At 51.9% G+C, this 27,921-nt stretch overlaps 1 protein-coding gene across 1 annotated transcript; it reads right to left on the reverse strand.

The window, feature by feature from the left end:
- Positions 1 to 1,563: 1,563 nt before the first annotated feature.
- LOC144134028 (BTB/POZ domain-containing protein 6-like) lies at positions 1,564 to 27,916 on the reverse strand. The gene is made up of 4 exons (XM_077667036.1): positions 27,837 to 27,916; positions 23,143 to 23,451; positions 2,183 to 2,421; positions 1,564 to 1,601 (listed from the first exon to the last, which is right to left on the reverse strand). The coding sequence occupies exons 1-4, from the start codon at positions 27,914 to 27,916 to the stop codon at positions 1,564 to 1,566; spliced, it is 666 nt and encodes a 221-aa protein (XP_077523162.1).
- Positions 27,917 to 27,921: the final 5 nt, after the last annotated feature.

Genomic DNA, 27,921 nt, shown 5'->3' on the forward strand with positions numbered 1-27,921 from the left:
AAAACGACCCGTATACTAGCAACAGGACCTGAATAATATTTTGGCCTATTCTGCAGCACAATGCTCCATCGCTCTTGACAGGCCTGCTCACGTCTTCATCTTACGACGCTATTTAAGACGAAAAACCACTTAACTTGACACCGAGACGGATGTGAAACGGCAGGGCTTTATGGACATCCTCCTGGGCAGCCGTATCGATGTAGAAACTTATCTCTCGCTGGTCACGGGCGCTGCAAAGCCAGCGCTTGTCTGGATCCGCTCACAACGGCGCCAAACCGCCACTAGCAGACCAAGAGCAGCGCAAGCGGCACAAGCTCAGCCATCGTTTGCGATATCCACTCCAGTGAACTCGGTTAAGTAGACGTATTTCCCTTCTCTGTGGCACATCGAAAAGCAGCAGCGGCAAACGCACAGTCGCCGCTCACGAAATCCGTTCCAAGAGAGGCTACAGACAACCCGCTGTGCTCCATTCTGCGACGCAACTCGAGATGGCCCCGCTGGCGCTGCTAGGCCTAGCGCCTACGCCCCTTCGGTCACAGCGTCCGCACTCACGAGTCACAAATCGCTCGCCGTCTTCTGGTTCTTGGGGCCGCCTGCTGCCTATTTCATCTCCACCGAAACCAAAACTTGGTTCGTTCGGGAACTAAGCGAAATAGATATGAATACACAGCTCCACTGGCGCGTTATTTTTAACAGCGGTAACATTTCGACATACGACTGTCTCAGTTGCCGTGCGATATTTTTTTTCTACACCGTTCGGAAGGCTCTGAATGACGATAACCACTCCGTTAGAGACAGCAGATGAACGATTGCGGACGTCGTTAGCACGCCGTCAGTTCTAGCTGGTGTTACTTTAGTGTTGATGGTATCATGCGCTCCGTTTTACCGGTGTTCGCGTCTGGCGATGCGTAGTTTTAAAGCGGACGAACACCGATAAACCTCCCATCTCGTGTAATTAGTGTTTAATGTGTACATGCTTAGGCTTGTTGGTTCCTGACCTTATCCCGTCATTTTCGATTAAAAACAAGTTTTGAACGTGAATGTCGACGTGAACGTTGAGTGCGAATATCGATTCAGTATTGTATAATGTTGTTTCACTTTATTTTGTAGTTTCATTATTGTATACCTGTTAATACGTTAACCAAGTGTCTTTGTTTTATAAGCCTTTGTCAAGCCGCTGCCAAGCAAAAAGGGCTGCGGCTTTGTCGAGCTGTATCTTACAACTTTTTCTACGCCTCCGCTGTCTGTACCTTTTCAAGGCAGAAATAAATTTTCATTTTATTTGATTTGATTTGAAATTCCGTGCACTTTCATCGTTTTGCTTTCTTCAAATTACGCCGAACGAAATTGTTTGCCGCACTGCTGTAAATTTGTATTATCTGCGTATTATGTGCGAATATATTTTGTCTTCTTCCTGCAAGTATGTCATATGATTATGTTGTAACTCTCTCCCAACCACTGTAACGCCAATAGGCGCTGTGGGTAATGTGATCAATAAAGAAAGAAAAGTCCAACCCTTTATTTTTGGGGAATTTTCCCAGCGTCCGATAGAAGTAGTCACTGTCAAGAGTGAGTGGCCTCGGTGACTTGACCTGCTCGCACTGAAAACAAGAGAGGCAGCAAAGGATGCAAAAGATAACTACTGCCAACCCTACAAATACGATCGACGAGATATAACATCTCTGTTTATGCAACTAAATGAACATGAGTGAAGATGGCGTCCGCACGTCATCACGCACAGTTTGTGTGCCCGATGTATTTATGAGAATTGCTTACACTGTAGATAACAAAGCAAAGCGCTCGTTAGTCCAGATGCCCAGTAGGCCTCTTTTATTGCTCCACTTCAAATCTGTTGTCTCGAAGAGATAAAATATAGCTGTATATCAACATCACGACCAAGAAAATGAAGCTACAGGTAGTCAATGCGTTTAATTTTTTGTATCAGTTTGTACAAAATAAGTTTTCACTAGTTCGAGGGGAAAATCGTCTTAAATGTCAGCAGTATTGAACCACATCCTACTTTCATTTCGCTCTGTAGTAAGTTTACAGTTTTGCTGTTTCAAGTGGTTCTCAAATTACTTCCAATTGTTTATTCCGTAAAGACTTTGGACAACCTTGTCCCTTCAACATGGGATTTACAGAGCACTTGGGCTCCGTTAATAACGGGACTGCGTCGACTCACAGAATCCCGGCGGCAGCGGCAGCGGCAGCACGCACAGGGCCTCGTCGTCGTTCATGATGCCCCACATGACCTGCCCTCTAATGAACTCCTCGGCGGTCATGTTCAATAAGCGCAGCTTGGGAAAGAAAGGAATCACCGCCACTTTCAGCTGCAGCGGGGAACCCGTGTCGCGGCTCCTGACGCACTCCTCCTGGGCCCAGCGCACGGCGATTTCCGCCAATGCTATCTCCAGGACGTACCTGATATGCCCATAGAACACATCACAGAAAGCATGCGTGTCTTTGTTTTATCTGAAAGAAGGCGGGGAAAGCATTGAAGTTCGAAAAATGCATGGCACTGACGAGGAGACTGCGCTACAAAAGTGTTGCCGGTTTCCAAGTAGATTGATTTAGAGCCTTTCAGCGTACGACGGCAAGCATACAAAAGCGTACAAGAGCCACACATCTGAACCTGCCGCAGTGGCTCAGTGGTTAGAGCGTTTGTCTACTGAGCCGGATTACCCGGGTTTAGAACCCGACTGTGGCGGCCGTGTGTCGATACAGGTGAAACCAAAAGGCGCCCTTGTGCTGTGCGATGTTAGGGCACGTAAAAGATCCGCAGGTGGTCGAAATCATTCCGGAGACCACGAATACAGCACCTCTTTCTTCCTTTCTTCTTTCACTCCCTCCGTTTACTCGTAGTTACGGCAAGGCGGATTTATAGTGGTGGCGAAGGCTGGGCCGAAAAGTGGTTTAGCGCGACTGCAGCACAACCAGAGGATGGGGGGGGGCAAAACACTCATATAAATAAATGATAAAACTACAAAATTGGAATGTAATCTGCCAATAAAAAAGAAAAAATATATTAGCACCTTGTTTTATGAAAGAGGTAAGTCATTTTATTAAAACCTGGCAAATTTTGTATTTTTGCAACACTCTTGACCTGCCCCCTATTCATGAGTGTGCGGTGCATTACAGCGCGTCTTTGCAGGCCTTGTTTCGATACCCGGCTAACCCGGCCACAGTGGCGATTTCTTATCGCCAGCTGTCTGCGGTGGCGCGCCTGGTAAAGCGTCTAAATTTAGCTCGCCGGTCTCAAAATGCTCCTTTTGCGAAGTTTCCGTCGTCCTTGCACGTCGCTTCTTTGTCACCGTTCGGTAAGATTCGCACCCCGCTGCACCGCTGCGGCAGTTTTCTCGGTTTTGTCGTTTCCTTCGGCGTGCGGCCAGTGCGAAGTCTTTTTCCGTCTTTGCACGCTTCGCGCTCTTCTTTTGAAGCGCTTAGCGCTTCATTTCAAGATGAGCTTGCGGCATGTGAAGAAACGATGCTCCGTGGTACACCAAGGCGGTACACTGCGACAGCGTGGATAGTACCATTGGTGTCACGCTACACCGATTCCCGCTGGACTTTCACAGGTGTGTCGTCTGCTCTAGGTATGCGCGATAGCTTCGATATGGTTTCGCCGGGCTGTTCGCTCGTGTTTCATAGCTGTAACCCGTTCGTGCGTACTTGGCTTCATGTCTTTTTCAATGTATTGTATTTGCTCCTACGTTGAGCACGTTTGAGGGTGCTAAAGCTGGCTTTAACATTGCCTTGCAGATGTAAACGCACCTGCTATATTCTTTCAGCTGAAGAAATTAAATGTGAAGAAAAATCCCAGTGTGCTCTATGGTCTGTGTTGATGCGCCTACTTATGTCATGTTATGTTTGCTTCAATTGAAGCTGTCGTAGCATTGTTTTCTATACTTTTCAATTTCCTGACAACGTTCGTGGCACTTCAGGGCTTTTTCCTATCTGCACTGTGACTATTGAGATGATTAGCCAACTTAAACAATACTGCTTGTGCTGCCTGTGACATGTATTTTTTGTTTGTGTGCCAAGGGTGTGCTTTGTGACTGTATTTGTTTGGTTGCTGCAATAAACAATGAATATGAAACTATGAAAACCATACTTGCCGTACACTCTATTGCGAACTGTGCACTTGAGCCAGTGCTTTGTGCATCATACCTTGCATCATACCTTGCTGTACTCAAAAGCTCTCAAAAGTACTAGCACCAGTATTTGCACTACGAATCATGCATGCTTCGCCAGTGTCTGGAAGTGTTGCTGCCTTTCTATGCTGCCCCTCTTTTACCAGTCACTTTCATTGCGTTCCCAATTGCACATTAACAAGGCCATAACTAGCAGGAACTCGAGCACATTTGACTGGCAAAGGTTGGGGCGCGCTGAAAGGCAGCAACCTTCGAGAGATACGGGCTCGAAAACGCGGTTTCTACAGAAAGACCGCTTTATAATTCGCGCCAAAAGCATACGTATGCGTGACGTCATTCTACGTCACGTTTGCGTAGTTTGCCCCCCAAAATCCAGGGGGCACTGGAGTGCCCATGAGCCGCCATTTTTTGGACCAATGGGCGTCTATGGAGCCTTCGCTACCAGTATACATCTACCTTGGTTACGGCGCGGCTCGGCTGTCCATCGAGATATTGGAGACAGTTACTGCGTCATTTCCTTTCCCCAAAATCAATTTTTATTTTTCACCTATATGTGCGATGAGATTTAGTTGTAATTAGTTAGGATTTTTTCGCTCCAATTGTCGGAAAAATCCGTCGAACATGATCAGGAGGGTAGTTACGCCAAAACTGGCAGCGAAATATTTAAAAAAAATATTATACCGACGACCAGACAATAGATCCGAGCAACGCGCGTAAGTGGCGATTTTGTTATTATTTTGATGACTGCTTTTCCAAATGATGTTATTGCTTTTGGTGCTCATGAAATCTTGCCACATCGAAATGTGGCAAGATTGTTCGTCAGATCATTCCGTATTTGCTTTTTATGGTGTATCTGAACTTGCCGCAGTATTGGAGCCTGCTATGGGGGCGGCGAGTGCGAACGCGCTTCGCATCGGCTCTGCACAAGCGCGGCGATTTCGTCCGAATTTCGACCCACGCAGTGACCGTCTCTTCACTGCACCATTCGTAAAGGTGAGCGCTACCATCTGTTCAAACGTGGTGGCCGTCAGTCCCCCTAAGTGGGCCCACAGGCCGAAAACCGCCCTTTAAGGATCAGCTGCCGCACTAGCCTCGCGCCACTGTGTGCTAAGCCGAAGCCGCTTCGACCTCCCCTACATCGACACTATGGAGGTCCAAGTGATCGCAGAGACCATTAACCCAAATGAGTATGACGCAGGGACTGGAACCATATCCTGAGCTTACCCACCCGTCAGAAAGGAGCACCGAAAATCCAAGACCAGGCGAACGCAACCACCGGCTCACTACCCGCAGATTCCGTACACCAAGCGTCCCAGCTGCTCGCGGCGCGTCTCGCGGCGCAAAGGTCGCAACGCCAGCCGCGGTTGCCTGAGGATGCTTACAAGATAGTGTTTCGTTCAAACGGGGGACTTAAGTGACCTTGAACGACCTTCAACCGCACCAGCTTCGCCTGGCCCTGATAACTGCAGCCAAGGACCTCAAAGCACCAGACGCCACCAACTTGCGTATCCACCCACTAAACAACACCTGCACGATCAAGCCGACGCGCTACGCCTGGTCACCATCAAACAATTAAATCTCCATTCGAGCCCAAGCCTAACCGTCACTGCCTTCACCGCACTCCCCCTCCCCCCCAGATGGTGCAGTAAGAGGAGTAATCACTAACGCCTACTGGAAAGAAACCCCAGCACAGATTCTGGAAGACCTCAAAACGGGCAACCCTGGCGATACCATCATTGACGCACTCCGCTTGGGACCGACCCGTTCGATCCTCATCACCTTCCGGGCAAGTCTTGTGCACCGAACCATCTCATACGAAGGCGGACTCCACAGCTGCAATTTATATAGAGGACGCCTGGACGCTTGCACAAACTGTAGAAAACAAGAGCACTTCACGGATGTGTGTACCCTTTAGCGTACGCACAACTGTTCAAGATGCGATATCCCGCACCCCCGAGAGGACACCCCGACATGCACCTCAGCCTGCATACTCTGTGGAGGCGCCCGCATGACGGGTACTAAAGGTTGCAAAGCGACGGTACGCCGCTCACCGCCCGCTTCACCGCAACAGCACATCTCCCGCACACCGGAGCGAGACGCGGACCGCGTCAGCGTTCGCCGCTCCAGCATGTCTCGCTCTTCGTCTCGTCGCCGCCAGGACCAACAGCCTCCGCAACTTTCCTCGGCGGACACAGTAGAGGGCAACAGAAGCTACCAGCAAGCCCTCAAACCCGCCCACCCCACCCACACAGGTGGACCCCCGTGACAGGGAGCTGCAGGCCCTGCGAGAGGAGGTGAGTCGTCTTACCTCTCTCATCAAGACCCCCACCTCCACCTATCTACCGCTTCCACCAATAGTCCCTCCCAAAAAACCAACGCTGCTACCTCAAACATCAACTGAAAACATGGAACAATTGGACTCCCAAACCCCCACCTCAACCCCACCCAAGACAAAACACACAAGACAGCAACCACCCATCACCCAGGCTGACCTTCAATCCCTAGAGGCCCACATGGACGCTAAGCTCGCCGAAATGAACGCGCGTCTAGGGGCAAAATTCAAGCACATCATCGATCCTTCTCTCGCTGCTCCTACCCAAGTTCCCAATCCCGCCAACCTACCCAAGAGAACCCGCTACCCAACCCACTTACCCTCACCCCACCCAAGCTACAGTATGGCAGGGCGACCACCTAATTCCTTATCAATTCTGCAATAGAACTGCCGACGCTTCCGGTGCAAGCGCGCACCCCTCCAAATCCTCCTCCCCACACTTCTCACGCCCCCAATCCTCCTCCTTCAGGACACACATGCCCCTGCCACACTTCCCAGTACACAACCGCTCACTAGGACGCAACGAATACACCCAGGGCTTCCTCACTCATACATCGCTCCATTGCACACCAAACGCATCAGATCACCTCCGAGACGCGCTGCGTGATCACAGAAATCATATCAGATGCACGCTCAACATCATCTATTTTTATTGCAAATATATACCACTCACTGTCTCATCCCATGGCTTCATTGAAAACGCTACTGCGCGATCTCTATCGTATTGCAGGCAAGCACCCATTGATTATCGGCGGGGACTTCAACTGTCAGCATACTGAGTGGGGCTACCGCAACACCACGGGACGCGGAAGGCGACTCTGGTCCTTGATACAAGAGCTCCGCCTCACAATACACAACTTTAACATTCCCACGACAATTGGCAACAGTGTCAGCGCGGAAACCAGCCCGGACATGACACTGAGCCACAACTTCGCGGGTATTACGTGGAACACAATACATCACACATTAGTTAGCGATTACATTACATCCTCTCTGTTAATGTACCGTACAAAGCAAGACCCTTCACCTAACACGCAAACTCACCAACAGGGATGCGGTCCGCGCCGCACAGGCGGCCCTTCCTGACGCTTCTATTACAGACATTAACCAGTGGGTGGATCACACATGAACGATGTATCCGCACACACTCGAACCCTTGACACCATACCAGATAAACCCACCCTCGACACTCGCCTGGCCCACCTATGGGAGGCCCACCATAGAATCCTAGAGCATTGGAAGGGGCAAAAGCTCAATCGGACCCTTAAAAAGTCCTCCGTCACTTAATTGACCCCACGCAACCCAAAACAGCCAGACAACAACACCAGGTTACACGCCTTATACACAGGACCAACCTTTCTCCCGACGCACTCTTCGACATACTTAGGAACACACACACAACTCCAGGTTCATACCCCTTGTCCCCCTGTGCCGGTACCCCGAATGCCAATCTCGACGCGGAGATTACGGAACCAGAAGTCAGAGCGGCCTTCCTGACTCTCCACTCTAACTCCACTCTAGGAGTTCACTGTGTCTCCAATAGCATGCTCAGCAATTTGGACGATCAGTCGATTGCCCAGCTCACGGGGTACTTCAACACATCCTGGGAGGAGGGAACTCTTCCGCAATCCTGGGGTCACGCCAAAATCTTATTCATATCCAAGCCACACAATTCCCTTGCACCTGCAAATCTTCGTCCCATCTCACTAACATCATGTCTGGGTAAGCTTTTGGAGCATGCCACACTCACCCAACACATGACAGAGCAAGACCTCCACCCGCATAGCATGGTGGGCTTCCGTTCCCACCTGTCGGCAAAGGACGCCATGCTCCAGCCCACACAGGGTATTTTTTACCCCTCATGCCGGGCCACACAAAAGCTGTCCTCGCCTTGGATCTCTTCAAGGCCTTTGATCGCCTAGACCATCAAGCGATCATGGCGGCGCTCTCCCCCTTGAACACAAGTGAACGTATGCACACCTATATTCAAGCATTCCTTACTAACCGCACGGCCAAAATTTCCTTCGGTCCTCACACATCTCGCCCGTACACCCTTAGTGGGGTTGGCGCCCTCCAGGGATCTGTCCTATTCCCTTTCCTCTTCAATGTCAAACTCATCCCCCTTGCCCGTAAACTACAGACCAACCCTCACCTTCGGCATAAAGTCTATGCTGATGATATCACTCTATGGACCACCCATGGCAGTGATGGAGACATAGAGAATACTCTGCAGTTGGCATCTACCCTCAAACAAACACATGCGCGAAGTATCGGACTCTCATGCTCTCCAGAAAAATCGGAGCTCCTCATACTCCGCCCCACTACCCGAAACTGCCGCACAGCCCCCATAATCATGACAATGGAAAACAGGTACATCCCGGAGGAACACACTCTCCGGGTACTGAGCCTCACCATCCATAAACTCAAGCAGACGGCGGTGTCGATATCCGACCTAATCCGCCGAATTTCTGGACACCACCGGGGTATGAAGGAGCATGACCTATGTCGTCTCAATGATGCCTTTGTCCTCAGCCACTTTCTCTTCACGCTCTCCTACCTGAAACTTCAGGGCAAAGAAATATCCACACTAGATGCCATGACCCCAACAGCATTTAAGACAGCACTACACCTACCCCTAAATACCTGAACCGAAAAACTCCCCAGCTAGGCCTACACAACACAATAGGTGAGCGAATCGAGGCCCATTGACAGACACAATACTTAAGTCTCGCGAGAACAACCACCTACAGACACATCCTACACACCCTCGATATCAGGATACCAGCCACGGATCCCACACAGCTCCAGGTCCCCTACCACATTCAGTGCGAACTACTTATTAAACCTCTCCCCAAAAACATGCACCCCACCAACCACGAGCCCCGCCACAGAGCTCGCGCACGAGCGCTCCACAAACACTATGGGATGGAACCAGATGCCGTGTGGGTGGATGCCGCATGCACAGGCGAGGACGCGGTTGTAGCTATCATGAACCCCTCCCTACAACCGATTGCCACCCTTCACATATCCCCACTGCCACTTTGGAGGAGGCTGAAGAGGCGGCTATTGCCCTAGCCATCACACAAACAGAGGCCAGGCATATACGATCCAACTCTAAAACTTCCATACTAAATTTCGCCCGCGCGAGAGTTCACGTTCCTTTATTTCGCTTACTGAACTTCCTCGCCGCACACCAGCCCCGCCACACGGAGCACACACGGGTGCCTGTCCACTCCGGGAATCACGAAAGCGAGGCTGCGGATGCTTTAACCCGAGGTTCTCTCATCGGGGTTCCGGCGGCCTCCTATATGGGATTGTCACGGGAGCGCATGCTTTCCTTCTGTGAACTGACGCAGGCCTGCAAAGCCGAGCGTCGGCTGTACCCTCCACCTCATCCCTCCCTCGACAATTATCACCAGACACTTTGGAAGCGGCTCAAAGCACGCACCTTACCCTCCCCCTATATACGCTCGCGCTATGACCAAGTGCGCACCAACCCCCCCCCCCCCCCCCCCCTGTAACCTCTGCCACCAACCGAAAGCCAATCTCAATCATATCCCTTTCATTTGCCCGGCGGCTCCTCCCTCGCGGGGCCTGGAGCACTTTACCACTTGGAGGCTCGGGAGACCCTACTGCGCTCCGAGGACCCGGCCAAGCTAGCTGTCGCCACAGGCCTGGCTGCCAGCGTCATGAGCCCCCGGGACATTAACGTTTGAGTGCAGTGGGACCGTGCGGGGGCCCAATACCTGCGCGTCCTAAACTCCCCTGTGTCTAATAAAATTTCCACCACCACCACCACCACAACAATAATGCAGTCGCCTTTGATTGGCAGGCTCCCCTGCACTTGCCGCAGTGTTGTTTGTGATGAAAGACAAACCGTAATGCCTACCGCTGTTGTTTTAGTGCTCGGCGGGGCGAGCATGCCGAACCGTCTCTGGATGCTCGTTGGTGTCTGACATCGTTCCTTGCCGACATCGTTCCTTGCCGGAATGCACCCGCCGTGGTGGCTCAGTAGTTACGGCGCTCGGTTACTGATTCGGAGTTCCCGGGTTCGCACCCGACCGCGGCGGCTGCGTTTTTATGGAGGAAAAACGCTAAGGCGCCCGTGTGCTGTGCGATGTCAGTGCACGTTAAAGATCCCCAGGTGGTTGAAATTATTCCGGAGCCCTCCACTACAGCATCTCTCTCTTCCTTTCTTCTTTCACTTCCACCTTTATCTCTTCTCTTAAAGCGCGTTTCAGGTGTCCAACGATATATGAGACAGATACTGCGCCATTTCCTTTCCAATAAAAACAATTATTATTATTATTATTATTAATTGCCGGAATGCAGATGCTTGGCTCAGGGCGCGGGAGCTACGAGCCGAGAGCGCGCTTAACAGGGACTCGCAAAGCGCGCTGGCATGCAGCTCTCGGGAGAGAAGAAACCATTCCGCAAACGAGCAGCGTTCTTACAGCACGAATGGCAAGGGACATTGGCGCGGCGCCACTTTTTGATTGACGTTATCGATGGCAGCAGCGCCCCCAGACGTGAAATCCTTACAGGCGCAGCGGCTTTCCCCCTTATCGCCCTTGGCTGCCTTCAGCAGTGTCCTTGTGGCTCCCAAGTGATGTTATCGCAGACCACCACCAGATGGTCAAGTGTCCTCAGATGTTTACTGCCCTCGTTAGCTATCGAGGTGCAGGAGGCTTCACTTCACCCTGACGCGAGATACCGTAAGAGGGGGAGGTACATTAAGAGTGGTGTCGCACTAAAATGTATCGATACCCGAGAAAAAAAATTAGTGGATGAGCCCAGCTAATCCTCGATATACAAAGAGAAAGCGATTTTGAGGTCTCCACTGACCCACGGAGCCTGTTGTGCGCTTTTCTTTTCGTGAAAAATGGACGGTCTTTATCTTTGCAAAGTTAACGCCAATGAACTCTATAAATGTCGTACGCTCATAATTTACGTTTGGATTATGAGGAAAGGAAATGGGACAATAACCGTCTCACATATCTCTGTGGACACCTGAAACGCGCCGTAATGGAAAGAATAAAGGAGGGAAGCAAAAAGGAAAGGGCAAACTGAAAATTGAAGGAGGGAAGCAAAAAGGAAAGGGCAAACTGAAAATTGACAGTTGGACTTTGAGGAAAGGCGCGGCGCTGTGCAGCGGCGGAAGCCCCGTGGCTCGGTGCTAGTAGCGCCGCATGCGCAGTAGTGACTAGGAAGGGAGAGAGAGAGAATTGGCAGTGGCTTATCTCGGCTATGGCAGGATATACGTAGCGAAAGCTGACGCATAGCGTGGTTAGCCTTAGGTAATCTTGATTGCAAGTGGAGGTTAGTCTGGTTGTGTAGCTTTGTTGTCGCATTAAAGATGACACAACTGAGGTTGCGACGCACGCGAGCTCTCCTTTTCTATCCTCCGACATGTTATCAGGCATGCGACGCAGCTGGCGAAGCCAGCGGAGGCATGCGCAACTACGAGTGAGTGAGTGAGTGAGTAAGAACTTTATTTTCCACCGATGTAGAAGACCCCCTACTCCCCATCCCCGGCACGCAGGCCTGGAGAACGGGGGCCGGGGTCTCCGCGACTAAAGACAGGCGAAGCAACAGTGTTTCTTCGCGGCTTCAGCCACCAGGCGGATGGCTTGCTGCAGGTGGGCGAGGGACTCGCTTCGCAGCATCAGTTCCTAGGCTTCTCTACTTCTTATGTTCTCCTTGGCGCCCGGGGAACCAGGGCATTGCCAGATTATGTGGTCTAAAGTACCCCTCTCTCCACATGTCGCGCATTTATCGTCGGCTCTTTTTTCCACTTGCGTGTGGTAGAGCCAGACGGGGTTCGGGAAGTTCCCAGCTTGCAGGCGCCGCCATGCGACTGCCTCCCTGTTTGTTAGCGCTCGGTCCGGTGGTGGCAGGGACCGTCTACCAAGTCTATAGTGCTCTATGATCTCTTTGTATGTCTGCAGCCTCTCGTCCATCCCTTCGCAACCAGGCGGCTCTGCGGCTGCCCGGAAGTAGAGTGCTCGGGCTAGCTCGTGCGCCGCCTCGTTGCCGGGGACGGATTCGTGCGCGGGGGTCCAAATTATTCGAACTCGTCTATCGAGTTTTCCCTTTTCCAAGATTTTGACTGCCTCCTTCGAGACCCTCCCTTTTCCAAAGTTCCAGACAGCTGTTTTGCTGTCGCTAATGGTCGTACTGGCTTCCGTGCCAACGCAAGCGAGCGCTATTGCAACTTCTTCGGCCGTGTCTATGTTTCGACTTCTAACGGAAGCGGCGGCGACGGGTACGCCGCGGTCGTCAACGACCGCAGCCACCGCCGCCCCCAACTTTCCGCTAGCCGCGTCCACGTAGGCGACTTCTTTCGACCCTATTTTGTCCGCGTTTTTTGCGAGAGTCTCGGCCCTCTTCCGTCTCCTCTCCCCGTTGTATGTGGGGTGCATGTTTTTAGGCAGCGGGGGCACTGTTATGTGTTCGCGGCATCCTCGTGGAATGTCCGCGTGTTGGCATGTCCCCCTGTCTGACTGCAGCCCCACCCAGCCAAGGATGGTTCTTCCCGTGGTAGATTTGCTTAATCTTTCCAGTTGTGCAATGCGCACAGCCTCCGCTAGCTCCGTCCAATTATTGTGCACACCCATTTCGAGGAGGCGTTCAGTAGAGGTCGAGATGGGGAGTCCCAGAGCCCTCTTCACGCATCGTCTGATGAGTGCGTCTATTTTCTGCTTTTCGTCCGATCTGATGTTTAGGAATGGTGTGGCGTAGCATATGCGGCTAGTGATGTAAGCCTGCATTAGTTTCAGGAGGCTTCGTTCTTTAAGGCCTCCACCCTTGAGTGCGATTCTCCTGAACAGACCCATGACTTGCGTGGCGTACGCACTCAATTTCTTTATCGTTGTATCATTGTACCCGTCCGCTTCTAGAAATAGCCCCAGGATCCTAATCTGCTCGACTTTTGGCACTGTTTGACCCTCTACTGTTATGTTGATGTTTATCTGGCGTTTGTGCCTGAGCGCCTTCGGATTGTAGATAAAGAGCTCCGATTTTTGGGGAGCGCACGAGAGGCCCCTTTCAGCCGCGTAGGACACTATGGTGTCTGCTGCCGTTTGTAAGCGCTCCTCGATGTTCGCGTCGCTGCCCTGTGTGACCCATAGGTTGACGTCGTCCGCGTACATGCTGAATTTCAAGTTTTCTACTTTTCTCAATTCTGCCAGGAGATTTCGCATGGCAACATTAAAGAGGAATGGGGACAGCACTGAACCCTGCGGCGTACCCCTACTACCTAGCTTGACGGTGGGGGATTCAATGTCCTGAAACCTTATTTTTATCGTTCTACCCGACAGGAAGTCCTTTATGTAGCCGTACATTTTGTTTCCGAACCCCAGCTCTTGGAGGCCAGAGAGGATTGCCGCGTGTTTTACGTTATCGAAGGCCTTCGTCAGGTCGAGACCTAATATTACCCTCGCGTCCTTGGTGCTATTTTCTATGATGTCGTGTCTCAAGCGGAGCATTACATCTTGTGTGCACAGGCCGGGTCGGAACCCTACCATTTCGTGCGGCCACAGATCGTTGAGCTCCATGAAACGCGTTAGGCGCGTTTGGACTACCCGTTCCATCAATTTCCCAATACAGGATGTTAGAGAGATTGGCCGTAAGTTTTCTAGCTTAGGGGGTTTGCCCGGCTTCAGTATTAAAATCACGTTTGCCGTCTTCCACTGTTGTGGGAGGTGGCCGCTGTCCCATACGATGTTCATGTATTTGGTGAGCATGCGGATGGAATTATCGTCCAAGTTTCGGAGGACCTTGTTTGTAATGCCATCTGGACCAGGGGCCGACTTTGTTTTTAGGCCTAATATTTCGGCGCGAACCTCCGCTTCCGTGATCGGCACGGCTAGGGCCTCGTTTGGGGGTCCTTCGTACTCCGGCAGGAGTGAGGTTTTTGTATCTCCTATGTACATATTAATTAATTTTGCCATGAGTTCTCTGTCCGAGCCCTCAAACGTGTGCCTGGCTTTCGTAAGTCTTATGCCCGATTGGGTTTTCGAATTATCAGGGTCAAGCAGGTGTCTGAATAGACTCCACGTATTAGCTAGACTCATGTTCCCTTCCATCTCGTCACATCTATTGCACCAATTTTGTTCGCAGAGTTTTGCTGCGTAATCCTCAATCTCTTTGTTGTGCTTTGCTATCCTTCTTCTAAGGTTCCTGTTCCATCTTTGTGACCGGAGGCGTTTCTCCATGCCGCATTTCGCTTCCCACATGTGAAGAAGTTTGAGGAACGTGGTGTGACGTCATCCCAAATGGTGGCGGTAGAAGAAAGAAAACTGAAAATTGAAAGTTGAATTTTGAGGAAAGGCGTGGCGCTGCACAGCGGCGGAACACTTGCAGCTCTGTTCTACTAGTGGCGCATGCGCAGTTGTGACAGTGTCCCTCAATAGTTTTGTATTTATTACTCAAAAATATTGCGGGACTCTGGTTGTGACTAGGGACCGATAAAGATAAATGCGCCGTGTGTCATCACTGCTCCTCGAGCATGCGCACCACGGCTCTCCAGGAATCACGCGAAATTGCTCAACCTTCGGCCAGTTAAGCTTTCGCTTTAAAACTCCTCATATAGCTGAGTACGAACAAACGCCGGCACGGAAAGAGCACCCTCTTGACACATTAAAACACCCATCCGCAGGCGTAATTTCTTTGAGCATGACATGCTTTTAGCTCTCATTCTCGGGCATGTCTTCAGAACATCGTCCAAACCGAAAACCAGTGCCCTGAACGGCGCCGAAACACTCAGCGGCTGTTGTTCTTTCGCATAACAGAGCCGCAAGATTCGAGAGATAAGCAGCCTCTTCAAGTCCCGCATGAGGCGAAACTCGTGTTTTAAGGCGAAGCAGATTAGCACTCCACTGTGTCAATAGCATCAGCTTTAATTCACTGGACGCAAATATGAGAACACAGCCAACATGGCCGAACGCTGAGCTGTACATGAAAAGGGAGAAAACTTCGCTCTGTATACTGTTTGGACTCGAGGCACTAAATGGAGCAGCTAGAATTCTCTACGCCCAGTACATGCATGTCTCACTCACACAGTGGTCCTGTAAATCATTTTATGCCGCCCCCTGCACTCTCAGCGGCCCGACAGACCGCATTTCTTACAGGCCGCTAGACTGTTACTTGCGCATGAACGAAATTTCCGCCGTTTTTGTTTTGGCTACAACCGTGTTTGAAAAGAGGACAGGAACTGTGGGACACAGCCCGCGTTGGCAAATTTCAACATTATGGAAAACACTTCAATGTGAAGAGCCTGTGAAATGCGCATCGTGCAAATGGAAGTAAAAAAGGAAACGCGCAATTAAGCAGATTTAGAGGGCCTGTATGGAAAACGCGTGAACGAAAATACATGCTCAGTCAGGTGGCGAGGAACGGCGCCAGGATATTCAATTGGATGGCGCCAAGATAGGGCTGGAGTGGGGGGGGGAGTAGGCATGGCCGTTAATTTTGGCATGCACGTTACCACGAGTTCAGGAAGGTGTTTGTGATTAACAAGAACAGGCGCTAAAAACATTTAATGCCTGATGCCCGAAAACCAAGCGTGTTCCTGTCACCTTTGAAGTTCCTTATTGGAAGATGCGAACCGGAATTCGCCACTACGTCACTTCGGTGTAAAATATACCCCACGGATCACTTTAAATGTCCGTAAAAGGATGTGCAAGGTTTACTTGTGCTGGTTATCTTTGACGTGACTAGATACATCTTCGATTATTGGCGTTATTGATGATCACCGTTATGATTATGATTTTGGCGGGGGATCCGCTAGGTGGCGCTGCCCTGTTTAGCTGGCTGCCTATCGAGCTCCGCTTTCACTGCCCCTGGCCTAATCCAGGGCTTCGCCCGCCCCTGGATTTCCTCTCCATCGTTTCCGGAAGGCTTCCGAAGCACGTGGATACCATCGGCATCACGGTCCGCTGCCGGGCTGGCCCTTCAAGCGCCTCCAAAAGTCTGAAGCGGCGCGGCGTCTCGCTAACCCTAACGCGCCGCGCCTGCACCTCTGCAATGCAGCGTCTCACGAAGCCCCTGCAGCCCAGACCCACTGATGCCGCCACCGCGGGGCCTACTCCAACCGCCCACGCCACCGCGCAAAATCCTGTCGCAACCAACACTGTGAGCGACGCTGGGAGCTCCGGATCGACGGCCGCGGCGCAGCCGGCAGCGTTCGTCGTCGCCGCAGCGTCCACTGCTCGCCAACTCCACGCTCCAAAGCCCCAACTCGATGCACACATCCTAGGCGTACGGCGGAGCGCCTACGCGTCCAGCGCCACGCCGCGCCGGGCGTCGAAAAAAGGCATCCACCTCCATGCTCCCTGTGCTGGCGCGTTCCCCCTCTCGAGCCGACCGAAGGAATTTCAAGCGTGAAGAAAGGAATTTGTGGGGCGCTGAAAGGACAACTTAAACCGCGAAGAAAAGTTACAGGAACCTGGGACATAAAGAAAAGAGTCCCCGAGAGCCCCGCCGTCCTATTGTTGTAAACCGGATCCCGCTTCCGAAGCGCGCGCAAGCGCGCGCGCTCAGGCGCGGATATCTGACATGGACAGATATCTGCCCCTGCTCGCGCCTGCGCGCGCGTCGAGCTTTGCGCATGCGCAGACAGGATCCAGCGTACGCCCGTGCGCGTAGGCGCTCCGCCGGTACGCGTAGGATGTGTCCATCGAGTTGGGGCTTAAGAGACGTCAACACCTTTGGGCCCATAGACGCGTCGCAGCCGCCTGCGTTCGTCGACGCCGCCGGTGCCGCGGCGTACACCAGCCACATTACCCGCTGACACCAAGACCTGCAGCCCGGCACCAGCTTCGCAGATTACGCCTCAGGCTGACGATTCGTCGGCAGACATGGACTTCATGGCGTCCCCGGTAGACGACACTCCATCCCCGGAAATCGGCTGGAGCACCATCGGTGCAAGCCGTAAGCCTGCTTCCGCCACCCGACCCCGCTGACACCAAGACCTGCAGCCCGGCACCAGCGTCGCAGATTGCGCCTCAGGCTGACGATTCGTCGGCAGACATGGACTTCATGGCGTCCCCGGTAGACGACACTCCATCCCCGGAAATCGGCTGGAGCACCATCGGTGCCAGCCGTAAGCCTGCTTCCGCCACCCGACCCCACTGACACCAGACCTGCAGCCCGGCACCAGCGTCGCAGATTGCGCCTCAGGCTGACGATTCGTCGGCAGCCATGGACTTCATGGCGCCCCCGGTAGACGACACTCCATCCCCGGAAATCGGCTGGAGCACCATCGGTGCCAGCCGTAAGCCTGCTTCCGCCACCCGACCCCGCTCCGACCTCATCACTGTTGGCATACAACTCCCTCCCGGTACCCTCAATCCCAAGCTGCCTCTCTACGACGTGCTCGCCGCAGTCACCTCCGCTGCACAACTTTCCTCCAAGACCAGTGCAGACATCACCCTTCAGGCCAAGCCAGCCCAAAGCCTTGTGTTTTAAAAACTCATTCTCCTCTCACCGCCCACCTCCTACTTTCTATCACGCACCTTCACCTTCACGGTAAGCCTGTCAGCATCAAAACTTATGCCCCCCATCCTCCCATCTCATGCCTCGGCGTCATCCATAACGCCGGTGGCCACTTCACTCCTGATGAGCTCATGCATGATCTAGAATCTTTCAAAACAGATATTCTCGCTGCTTGCATGATGGGATCCACTCAATCAGTGCTCATAACGTTCGCTGGTACCGTCATCCCCCAATTTGTATATTTCAAACGCGTTGCCTTCCGGTGCCGTCCTCATAAACCTAAGCCTCCCACCTGCACCCGTTGTCTCACTCTAGGCCACCGCGCCCACCAATGCCCCCAGCACAGCGCTCCGGCCGTCGCTGTGCTGCTCCTCTACCCGCTGACCCTTCCGCTCATGTGTGTGCCCAGCCCTGGTGCGTTCATTGCCAGGTGAACACCCACCCCTCTCTCGACCCCACTTGCCCCTTCCTCCTTGCTAAACAACGCGAGTGCATACCTCCGACGCCTAGCTTTGCGCCGGGCCACTCAACCCACCACCACCCCCTCCTCCTCCTCCTCCTCCTCCTCCGATAATCATGAATATCCATCAGCTCCGATCACGTCACCACCAGGCTCCTTCGCCGCCATAGTTAAAGGATCCTCGGTGCCAGCGTCCCTCTCTTCCACTACACCACCCTCTCCATCCTTGACTGACGCGAGCCGCTCGTTCGACCTCTGGCTCGCAATGCTGGAACGCCAGCAGCGAGAGCAGCAGCGCATTTCCCACGATCTACAACAGCAGATGCATGCCTTGACCCAAACCCTCCAGACAACCACCTCCTCTCTTACCTCCCAGCTTAGCAAGCTAAATGAGCAACTTGCCACGTTCCCCACTCCCTCCTCCATCACCCAGGTCGCCCCTTTGGCTGACTTTGTCGAAACCACCACACAAGCACATCACACTCGCTTGGTTCAGCTGGAAACTTCGGTTCTCCAGATTCTTACCACCCTCCAAGCACAATCAAAGCAATTGGAATCTTTCACATCTATGCTCCAATCCGTCCATGAGTCACTGCCCCCGGCAAAAAAGAAGGAACGCGTACCATCGCGTTCCTCTCCACTTTCATAATGGCGTTTGGCGAGGACCTCGAAATTGTGCAGTGGAACTGCCGAACTCTTTGCCACAATAAGACCCCCCTCCACCAGTACCTACTCACCCGCCCCTCTCTGCCTCATTTTCTCCTTCTCCAGGAGACCCGGACGGCCCGCAATGTCCCAGGCTACCGCGCCTGCCATGCCACTACGGCCACGCCACTTGCGTCTATTTATGTACGCAGTGACGTGCTCGCAGAGCAAATTGACATCCCCTCCACCCTCTTTTAATATTTAGTTTGTGTGGTTTACTACCACCCTTCTTCCCGCATCTCACTCGTCCTTTTGTCTTTTTACAACCCCCCTGTCACTTCCTCTTTATTCTCTGCTCTGGGCAAATTCCTTCACTCTCTTCTACCTCCCATCTCCTCTTTGGTGGTGACTTTAATGCCCCTCACACACTCTGGGGCTACCCACAAACCCTCAAACCCGGCCGCCTCCTGCATTGTCTGGCCCAGGAACGCCACCTCACCCTTCTTAATAATTCTGGCTCTCCTACTCGAGCGGGCATTGCCTCACAACGCCCCACGACACCCGACCTCACTTTCTCTCGGGGTTCACTTTCCTTTCACTGGCAGGTGACAGCCGAAACTCTTCTAAGTGACCACTTTCTCATCCATATCACCACCTCTCTTTCCCACATCCCTCGCTGTCATCCGGTTATTCACACTGACTGGCATGCTTTTCGCACTAATCTCGCCTCCGACTCCTTTCAATCCTATGACGACTGGACGTCGCGCATCTCTGCAGCGCTCACGTCCAGTAGCCGTCGCGTTCGCTCTCGTTACCCAATCCAGGACCCAGATCCACACCTTATCCGGTTATGGCGTCGCCGTAAACGTCTTCAACGCTCCTTTCGCTCCCAACCACACAATGCCCAAATTTCCTCCCGGATCACTGCTCTGCGGGCTGAGATCGTCGCCCACTGCGTCTCCCTCGAGCACTCTCGTTGGAGTGCTCTTTGTGATGGCCTTGATTCTGCATTGCACTCGCGATCCGCATGGTCTCTCTTTAAATCCCTCCTTGGCAATAAGCCTGCCCTTGCTCCCACTCTAGCTAAAGCCCTCACTCAGGGGACTCCCTGCGAAGTTTTTGATCAACTCGCCTCTCTCTACCTCCCGCCCCCTCTGGCACCCTCCTACCCGGTGTACTCAGGTGGACCTAACCCCGATCTGGACCAATGCTTCACTCTCCGGGAGCTCGAATCTGCTCTGGCTGCTAATTCTACACGCTCGGCTCCCGGTGAGGATGCCATTACATACACCACACTTCGTAACCTTCCTGACTGCGCCAAAGAATTCCTCCTTCAAACCTACAATGAGGCCTGGGAGAGCGGCTGCTTCCCGAGCTCCTGGACATCCTCCCTTATTTCTATGATTCCAAAGCCGGGCAAACCTCCCTCTCTCTCTAACCTCCGCCCAATCTCCCTGACGTCGTGCGTTGGTAAGACCCTTGAGCGAATGGCTCTGACTCGCCTCTCTGATTTTCTTGAGGCACGGGAGTTCTTCCCCCATTCTCTCATTGGCTTCCGACGCCGCGTCTGTGCACAGGACATGTTTCTGATTCTCCAGCAAACGTTCCTGTCCCCTACACCCACTCAAATTTACGCACTTGTGACTGTCGATGTTCGCAAGGCCTTTGACGGTGTTTGCCACGATCACATCCTTTCTCAACTTGCCTCTTTGGATTGTGGCTCCCGCATGTACTCCTATATGCGCTCATTCCTCTCTAAACGTCTGGCTCGCTTTCGAGTAGATACCCACTTGTCTAACCCACACGACCTCACCCGTGGCACTCCTCAAGGTCCTGTTCTCTCTCCTACCCTTTTCAACTCGCTATGGCCCCTCTCGCCTCCCAGCTAGCTGAAATTCCCGACCTGCATCATATATTTTACGCCGATGATTTCACTCTCTGGTGTTCATCTGGCTCTCCCGGTCACGTGCAGGACACCCTGCAACGTGGCCTAGATCTCATCGACTCCTTTCTCACCACCGCTGGTCTCTCTCCTGCTCCTGAGAAATCCGAGCTTCTCCTTCTCAACCATTCCTCCTACCAGCGCTCACACAACTACTTCGTCTCTCTCGACCTTTCTGGCTCTCCCATTCCTGTCGTCACACAGTGCAAAGTTCTTGGCTTCCCTTTGCATGCGGCTAAGAATGTGCAAGCCCTCCACCGCGCTGTCACCACCTGCCACTCTGTAACTCACCTCCTGCGGCGCGTGGTCACTCGACGCTCAGGTCTCCACGAGGCTCACGCGTGCCGCGTTGCGCACGCGCTGGCCCTCAACAAAGTCTTGTACTTTGCACCCTACGCTTCCTTCAATCAGACTCAACTTAACGCTCTCGAGACTGCCCTTGTGGGCCTCTACAAGGCAGCTCTCAACCTCCCTATCACTACCTCTACCACTAAGCTCTTTGCCAAAGGCCTCTTCCATCCTCTTCGTTCTCTTCTCAGTCTCCATCGTGACTCGCAACTTGCCCGGCTTTCCCTTACCCTTCAGGGTCCGTGGTTATTGACTCAAGCGGGTATCTCGCCCATTCCAATCTCCCCGTTTACCTCTCCTATTCCCATCCCCGCTCCCAATCTTCGTATCCTTCCCCTCCCGACCAACATGTCCCCCGTCCTGCACGCCGGACGTCGTCATGCGGCCGCAGAGCACCATTCCCCTCTCTTTGATACCCAGGGTGTAGCTTACACGGATGCCTCCTTCGTGGCTCCTCGAGGTTCCTGCGGCTACGTCTTGTACCATCCACACCTCCCTGCTCCTGAAATTCACACCAGCGGGCCGTATCTACACCCTCCAGACGCATTGTCTCTCGAGGTCCTCGCCATTGCGCATGCCCTCCAGTCATTTGCCCTCCTTCCCTCTCTCCAAGAGTACACAGTCTATTCAGACTCACAAGCCGCTATACACCACATACAGAAACGCACCCTGACCCCTTCTCTCCAACAGGAGGTCGAACGAGCGGTCTCCGCACTGCAGCCTTCCATCGTTTTCCTCCGCTGGGTCCCTGGGCATTCAGGGATTAACGGCAATGAGCTGGCCCATCAGCTCGCCCGCGATACACTTTTCCGGGCACCGTTGATCCCCTGGCCCAAGCCCTCGGAGGACGGTGGGAGGTTCACCCTTCGCCGCACCATAAAAGAGGTCTACCTTGAGCTCCGCCTCGACAAACGCCTTTACCCTCCTCCTCATCCATCACTCACTGTGCCGGAGTCTCGCCTTCTTCGGCACATTCAGATGAATGCAGTTATCACCCCGTCCCGCCTCTTCCTCTATCGCTATCGATCGGACCCTTCCTGTCCCAACTGCCCCTGCATCTATGCGGACCTGGCCCATTGCCTCTTCTATTGCCTGGCTGCTCAGCAGTCGGGTTCCTTCCCCCACCCTTTCTATCCATCACCACCTGGCTCGACTGGCTTGGCGCTGAGGGGAAGAAGAACAGCGGCTTCTGGTCGCCCAGGCGGCCGACATGCTCGGCCTATAAATTATGGTCGAATAAAAGTCTTTACTACTACTACAACTACTACTGATTTTGGCCTTTATAACATTTTTAAATGCACATAAAGAGCGCCTAAAAAGCACAATTTCACAAGAGACACCGCCTAAGAAAGGTATATGCACAAAATATTGGGTCCAAGATACGGCAAGAATTTCTCGCGAGTTTCTCAGGGAAGCTACCTTTAAGGGATAATAATAATAATAATATTAATAATTGGTTTTCGGTGAAAGAAAATGGCGCAATATCTGTCTCATATATCGCTGGACACCTGAACCGCGCCGTAAAGGAAGGAATAAAGGAGGGAGTGAAAGAAGAAAGAGGTGCCGTAGTGGAGCACTCCGGAATAATTTCGACTACCTGGGGATCTTTAACGTGCACTGACATCATACAAGCACACGGGCGTGTAAGCGTTTTTCCTTCATAAGGGTTTAAGGAATACTATGAAATGAGTGAGCATATCACACTCATTACGCGCCAAGGAGCAACGAAGATTCTTTGCAGGCTAGCAATACCGGCACCAAGACATACCTGACGTTCTCCAGTATGTAGTCGATGGCGTACGGCTCTGCCTGCTCGAAGTCTTTCAACCACAGCACTTGTGTGGGTGTCAAAACCGGCCAGAATTGCATTATGTTTGGAACAAATTTATCCATGTTTAGCTCGCCGGTCACGGCGTAGTAGTCGAGGCACGAGCACAGATTTGCGGGACTCAGATGTTCTTGGATGTAGTCTGTGCACCCTTCCACCAGATACATTATGAGCCACTTTCTGGCCGCCGCTCTTGTGTGCAGTGCATCGAGCACACTGTTCATGCGAGTACAACCAGAGTACAGGTACCTGCATCATGTATGAATGGATGGATGATAAGAGCGTTTACTCTGAATAGGGGCGGTGGCAGGCGCCATCAGATTTTTTCCTGTTCACTTTATAATGCGTCCGCGTTAAAAGCTGAGATGTGGGCACTCTCCGCTGTAGGCGTATGCAAGAATGTGTACACAGAATATCCATATCCCAGTCATGGCAGGCGGCAGAGTGAAGATAGTAATTTCCCTCTCCAATGTTAGGGAAGAGGACGGAAGGCGGCTGCCTAATGGAAGTTTGAAAGGAATTTGTAAAGCGGATAATGAATAATAATATGTAAGAATGACACAACAAAAAATCAAAATGACTAATGGCGAATTCCAATCGCAGGCCCGGAGCGGCCTGCAAGCTCTGTGTAGAGCCCCTGAATCCGGCGCAGAGCGGTCGACCTGAAATTGCGATTGCAGTAGACTTGCTTTGGTCAGAGCATGCAGGCCAGAGCAGGTAGGGCGCCGCTATCGCCGCTGAATAAGAACGTCACGCAAACGTCTGGTCGGATCCGCCGATTTCGGCGGAGCAGTCCCGACTGCTCCGCGGAGCAATCTCGGCTCGGCAACCGCTCCCTGTCTACGATTGGAAGACTCGATCCGTGCCTCAGATTTGCGTTTGGAATACAGTTGCTCCGAAAAGGGCAGGAAACGTTGCTCCAGAAGTGCTCCAAATCTGCGATTGGAAGTCACCATTGAATGACTGAAAGATTTAAAAAAATGAAATAATGACTAAGAGGAAACCAACTAAGAAGATGACAAAACAAGAAGCGGTAGCATTCCGACAAATAGGCAAGGTCCGCACAGAAAATTCGCAGCTACAAAAATAGCCACGCGATGCTCAAAGGATACCCGCCGTGGTGGCACAGTGGTTAGGGCTCTCGGCTACTGACCCGGAGTTCCCGGGTTCGAACCCGGCCGCGGCGGCTGGGGTTTTATGGAGGCAAAACGCTAAGGCACCCGTGCGCTGTGCGATGTCAGTGCACGTTAAAGATTCCCGGGTGGTCAAAATTATTCCGGAGCCCTCCACTACGGCACCTCTAATTCTTCCTTGCTTCTTTCAGTCCCTCCTTTATCCCTTCCCTTGCGGTGCGGTTCAGGTGTCCAGCATTATATGAGACTTATACTGCGCCATTTCCTTTCCCCAAAAACAAATTAATATTATTTTTATTATGCTTAAAGGCCTATAATACAAACGCACTGTAGGCTTATAATGAAATTAAGCTCTCTTAATTTTTTAGGTCTCTTTATCAACGTTAAAAGCACAGTCTGGAAGTTCACGCTTCTTTCAGATACAAAGTCTAATTAAAGTTTCAGGCTGTTCCAATTATGACTTCCAATTACGTGGAAGACAACGGAAGAAAAGCACACCGCATCATGAGTAACTGCTGTTGCAACCCTGTGTTTTACTGAGACACCTTTACGCATAGGAATTGAAGAGCCCTTCACCTGTCGCAATGGAAAGAAGCTTCACCATATTGCAAAGCGCCCAGCCCCCTTAATTGTAGGAGACAAGAGGAGGCCTACGGGTGAAGATAAAGGCGACGAGGATCTAGCGTTCAGAATTTTGCAAGGGCAAACTGAACACCGTTCTGGAGCTGTCCTTCAGCGAAGAACGACTTAATGGTGACTGGTGGTGGCAGTTCCGAATCAGTTTACGTTGCGAGACTTTAGTCTTTCGCCGAATAAAAAGGGCTGCGTTAAGGGTACCAGTTGGAATCACCTTGATCAGACGATTCATGGCGCTCTAAAAATTACTATTATTTTGTGAAGAAGTCTAGTGAAGGTATGATACCATTCACACGCGAGAAGAACGCGGCTCAGTTCTTTTGCATATCTGAATAACCTGGCCATTGCGAGGGTATCTGCTTTTGGTGACTTAGGCGCCCAGCTGGGTGCCAACTGGCACTTTTAAGTACCACATAGGTAACGCTGGACGTTTTCGGCGTGCCCGCTGGAGAATGAGAAATTTATAGAACGGACACGAAAGTGGCAGCGAGCGGCGCGTCCCATATCATGGCCCAGGTCCTCCTCTCCCCGCGATCTTCAGCCACGTGCTCAAGTGTTCTCGCTATCTGCGACTGACGCTGTAGCACGGACGTCCACAGGCAGCCCCCATCCCTTCAGAGCATGACATCACGAAGATGCGGCAGCGCTGGCGTCACAAATGACTTCCGTACTGCAGGCAAAAGGCGGTGCCGTCCGCCTTGGGTATGCCACGTTTTCATGTTTTTGAGCATAATTGGCGACATGCTTGCAAGTTGTGGTACCGGTTGGTGTGCCACAGGAGAGTAAGCGGCATACGATTTCACAAGTCTCATGCAGTCACTGATGTGTGAAAGCGATGGACGACAACCGTAGACGAGAGAAGTGTGCCCCTTAACAAACAGATCTAGTTCGAGGCTAGCAACTGCATTTCAGAATTAAAATCTAATCAGCTCCTTCGCGGCCTCTAATGCCACAGCGTTGAAGCTCACGCTGCATTTAAAATACAGCGTCGTCGACGACGTTGGGAGCGAAAAGTCTCCCGAGAAGCAGCCTAGAACACATCACCTTGTGGCGTCATCAGAACCTGCCCACGGATTGTGACAAAACTGTGCACCGTGGCAGGTGGCAGTTAAATTAATCATTGGTCGCAGTAAGTTGCCCAGGTAGAGGAGCCTGAGTCGCCGAAGCCCCACAGATGGCGGCACCTTGCATGGCAGGGCCATCGCTTAACCACAGGGCTATGAAGACTCCCAGGAATTTATGAAGTCTAGAATGACCAATTCTGCATACATGGGTGTTATACCACTAAAATTATCGTGTCACACCCTTCAGGCGGGACTTGAATGTCCCCTCCTAATCCTAATCCGCTTGATTGCTTTTCAGTAGCGCGTCGAACGGTTCAAGAGTGAACGCCTACACCTCGTGCGCCCTCTGTTATGCTGTGAGCATGAAAAGTTTAGACACGACATTCCGGGTACGTTTTCTGGTCCCACTTATTATCACTACGTACCGAAGACCTCTTCGCGCAGGAAAAATAAAGATAAAAGTACTGATGCGAGTCACCTTCAGCGAACACAGCGGTGGAGTTGCCAGCCCCAACGTTGCCGAAGCAGCTCCAAACTCTGGAAGTAGTACGGCACGTAGTTTCAATCTCTTTTCACTTTTGCGAGCTAACAAGCGTCTTCTTCCAACATCGGTCCCAGAAAACGATTAAATGCCTCTAGGATCTAGGATAAAGTTGACTAGTGTTATTGCCCAGATTATTTCGACTACATAATTTCAGCTCTTTCAGAGGCTGGCGGACGCAGCAGAAATACCGCACCAAAAGAAATTTTAATCAAGAAGAATGCTTACTGCACATGAGGAAACACTTGGATGCATATTTTCAGATAAATAAAAAACAGATTGTCCTCAATTATTCAGCTCAGCATGTTGAGCACAATTTTCTCTAGAAGCTAGAGCAAAACGGTCTACGCATGTGCTTGTGCCGCGCGCCAACAATCGAGAGAGTAAAAAGCGAGCCTTTTAGCGGATCTCCGTACATTGCCAGTGGACGGAGGTCTGGACTCCCGTCACAAACGTGTGCAGGCAGAATTAACGCAGGTTAGCTACGCACTCGATAGAAAAAGTTCCAAAGAGCAGACGGACCTCACTTGCCTCATTCAACGCAGCTGCATCAGCAGTTTTCTACGTTCTCCGAAGCGAACGTTCGTTATTTGAACCTGTTGGCGATGCTGATTCGCATCGTTCATGGCTTTGTATTAGTAGCAGTCGGCTACGTTTGTTATATCGACCCGAAAGTTGAGCTCTGTAGACGATCACTTTATCGCTAAGCCTCGTGCTTGCTCGGTTTCATCATTTATCATCATTTATTATACCTTTAAGTGCTCCCAGTTTTCACAGAACATAAGGGAGGGCGAGTATCTCACAAAGTTAATGCCAGAACGCATGGCCAGAACGGAAGCTGTCGACTGGTTTCATTTAATCATTCGACGAAACAGTCGCCCGCCACAGCCACGATTTTATTTGCTGGAAACTTGGAGCGGAGAAGGAAGCCGAAGCAGTTCCTCGATTGGCATTTCCGCCTCGCCAACAGGCTTAGAAGATAAAAAAAATATTCTCAAGGCATAAAAAGAAACGTTTGTAACCACAACAGACGCGAAACTTCAAATATGCGCACAGGTGCGTTGGTGTCGAAGGCCGTGTCGTGTGGCACAGTCACACAGTCGTGTAGGCGTCCTGCTTTGTGCCTGCAACTCGCTTCGCTGCCGCTCGCAGCGCCACCTTTACATAAAACATGATGCTCGTCTACGCTATTTCAGCTGCTGCAGAGAGAGAGAGAGAGCGGTGAGAGAGTGGCGAACGAGGCTGACAGTTTTCTGGTACCTGAGCAGGAGAGAAAAGCCGTCTGGGTCGATGTCCGTTACATCAACGACGCCCTGCTCAGCAAGGTCCCCGGAGATCATGGCGT

The sequence above is a fragment of the Amblyomma americanum genome, chromosome 5, assembly GCF_052857255.1.
Source record: "Amblyomma americanum isolate KBUSLIRL-KWMA chromosome 5, ASM5285725v1, whole genome shotgun sequence".
NCBI classification, from domain to species: domain Eukaryota; kingdom Metazoa; phylum Arthropoda; class Arachnida; order Ixodida; family Ixodidae; genus Amblyomma; species Amblyomma americanum.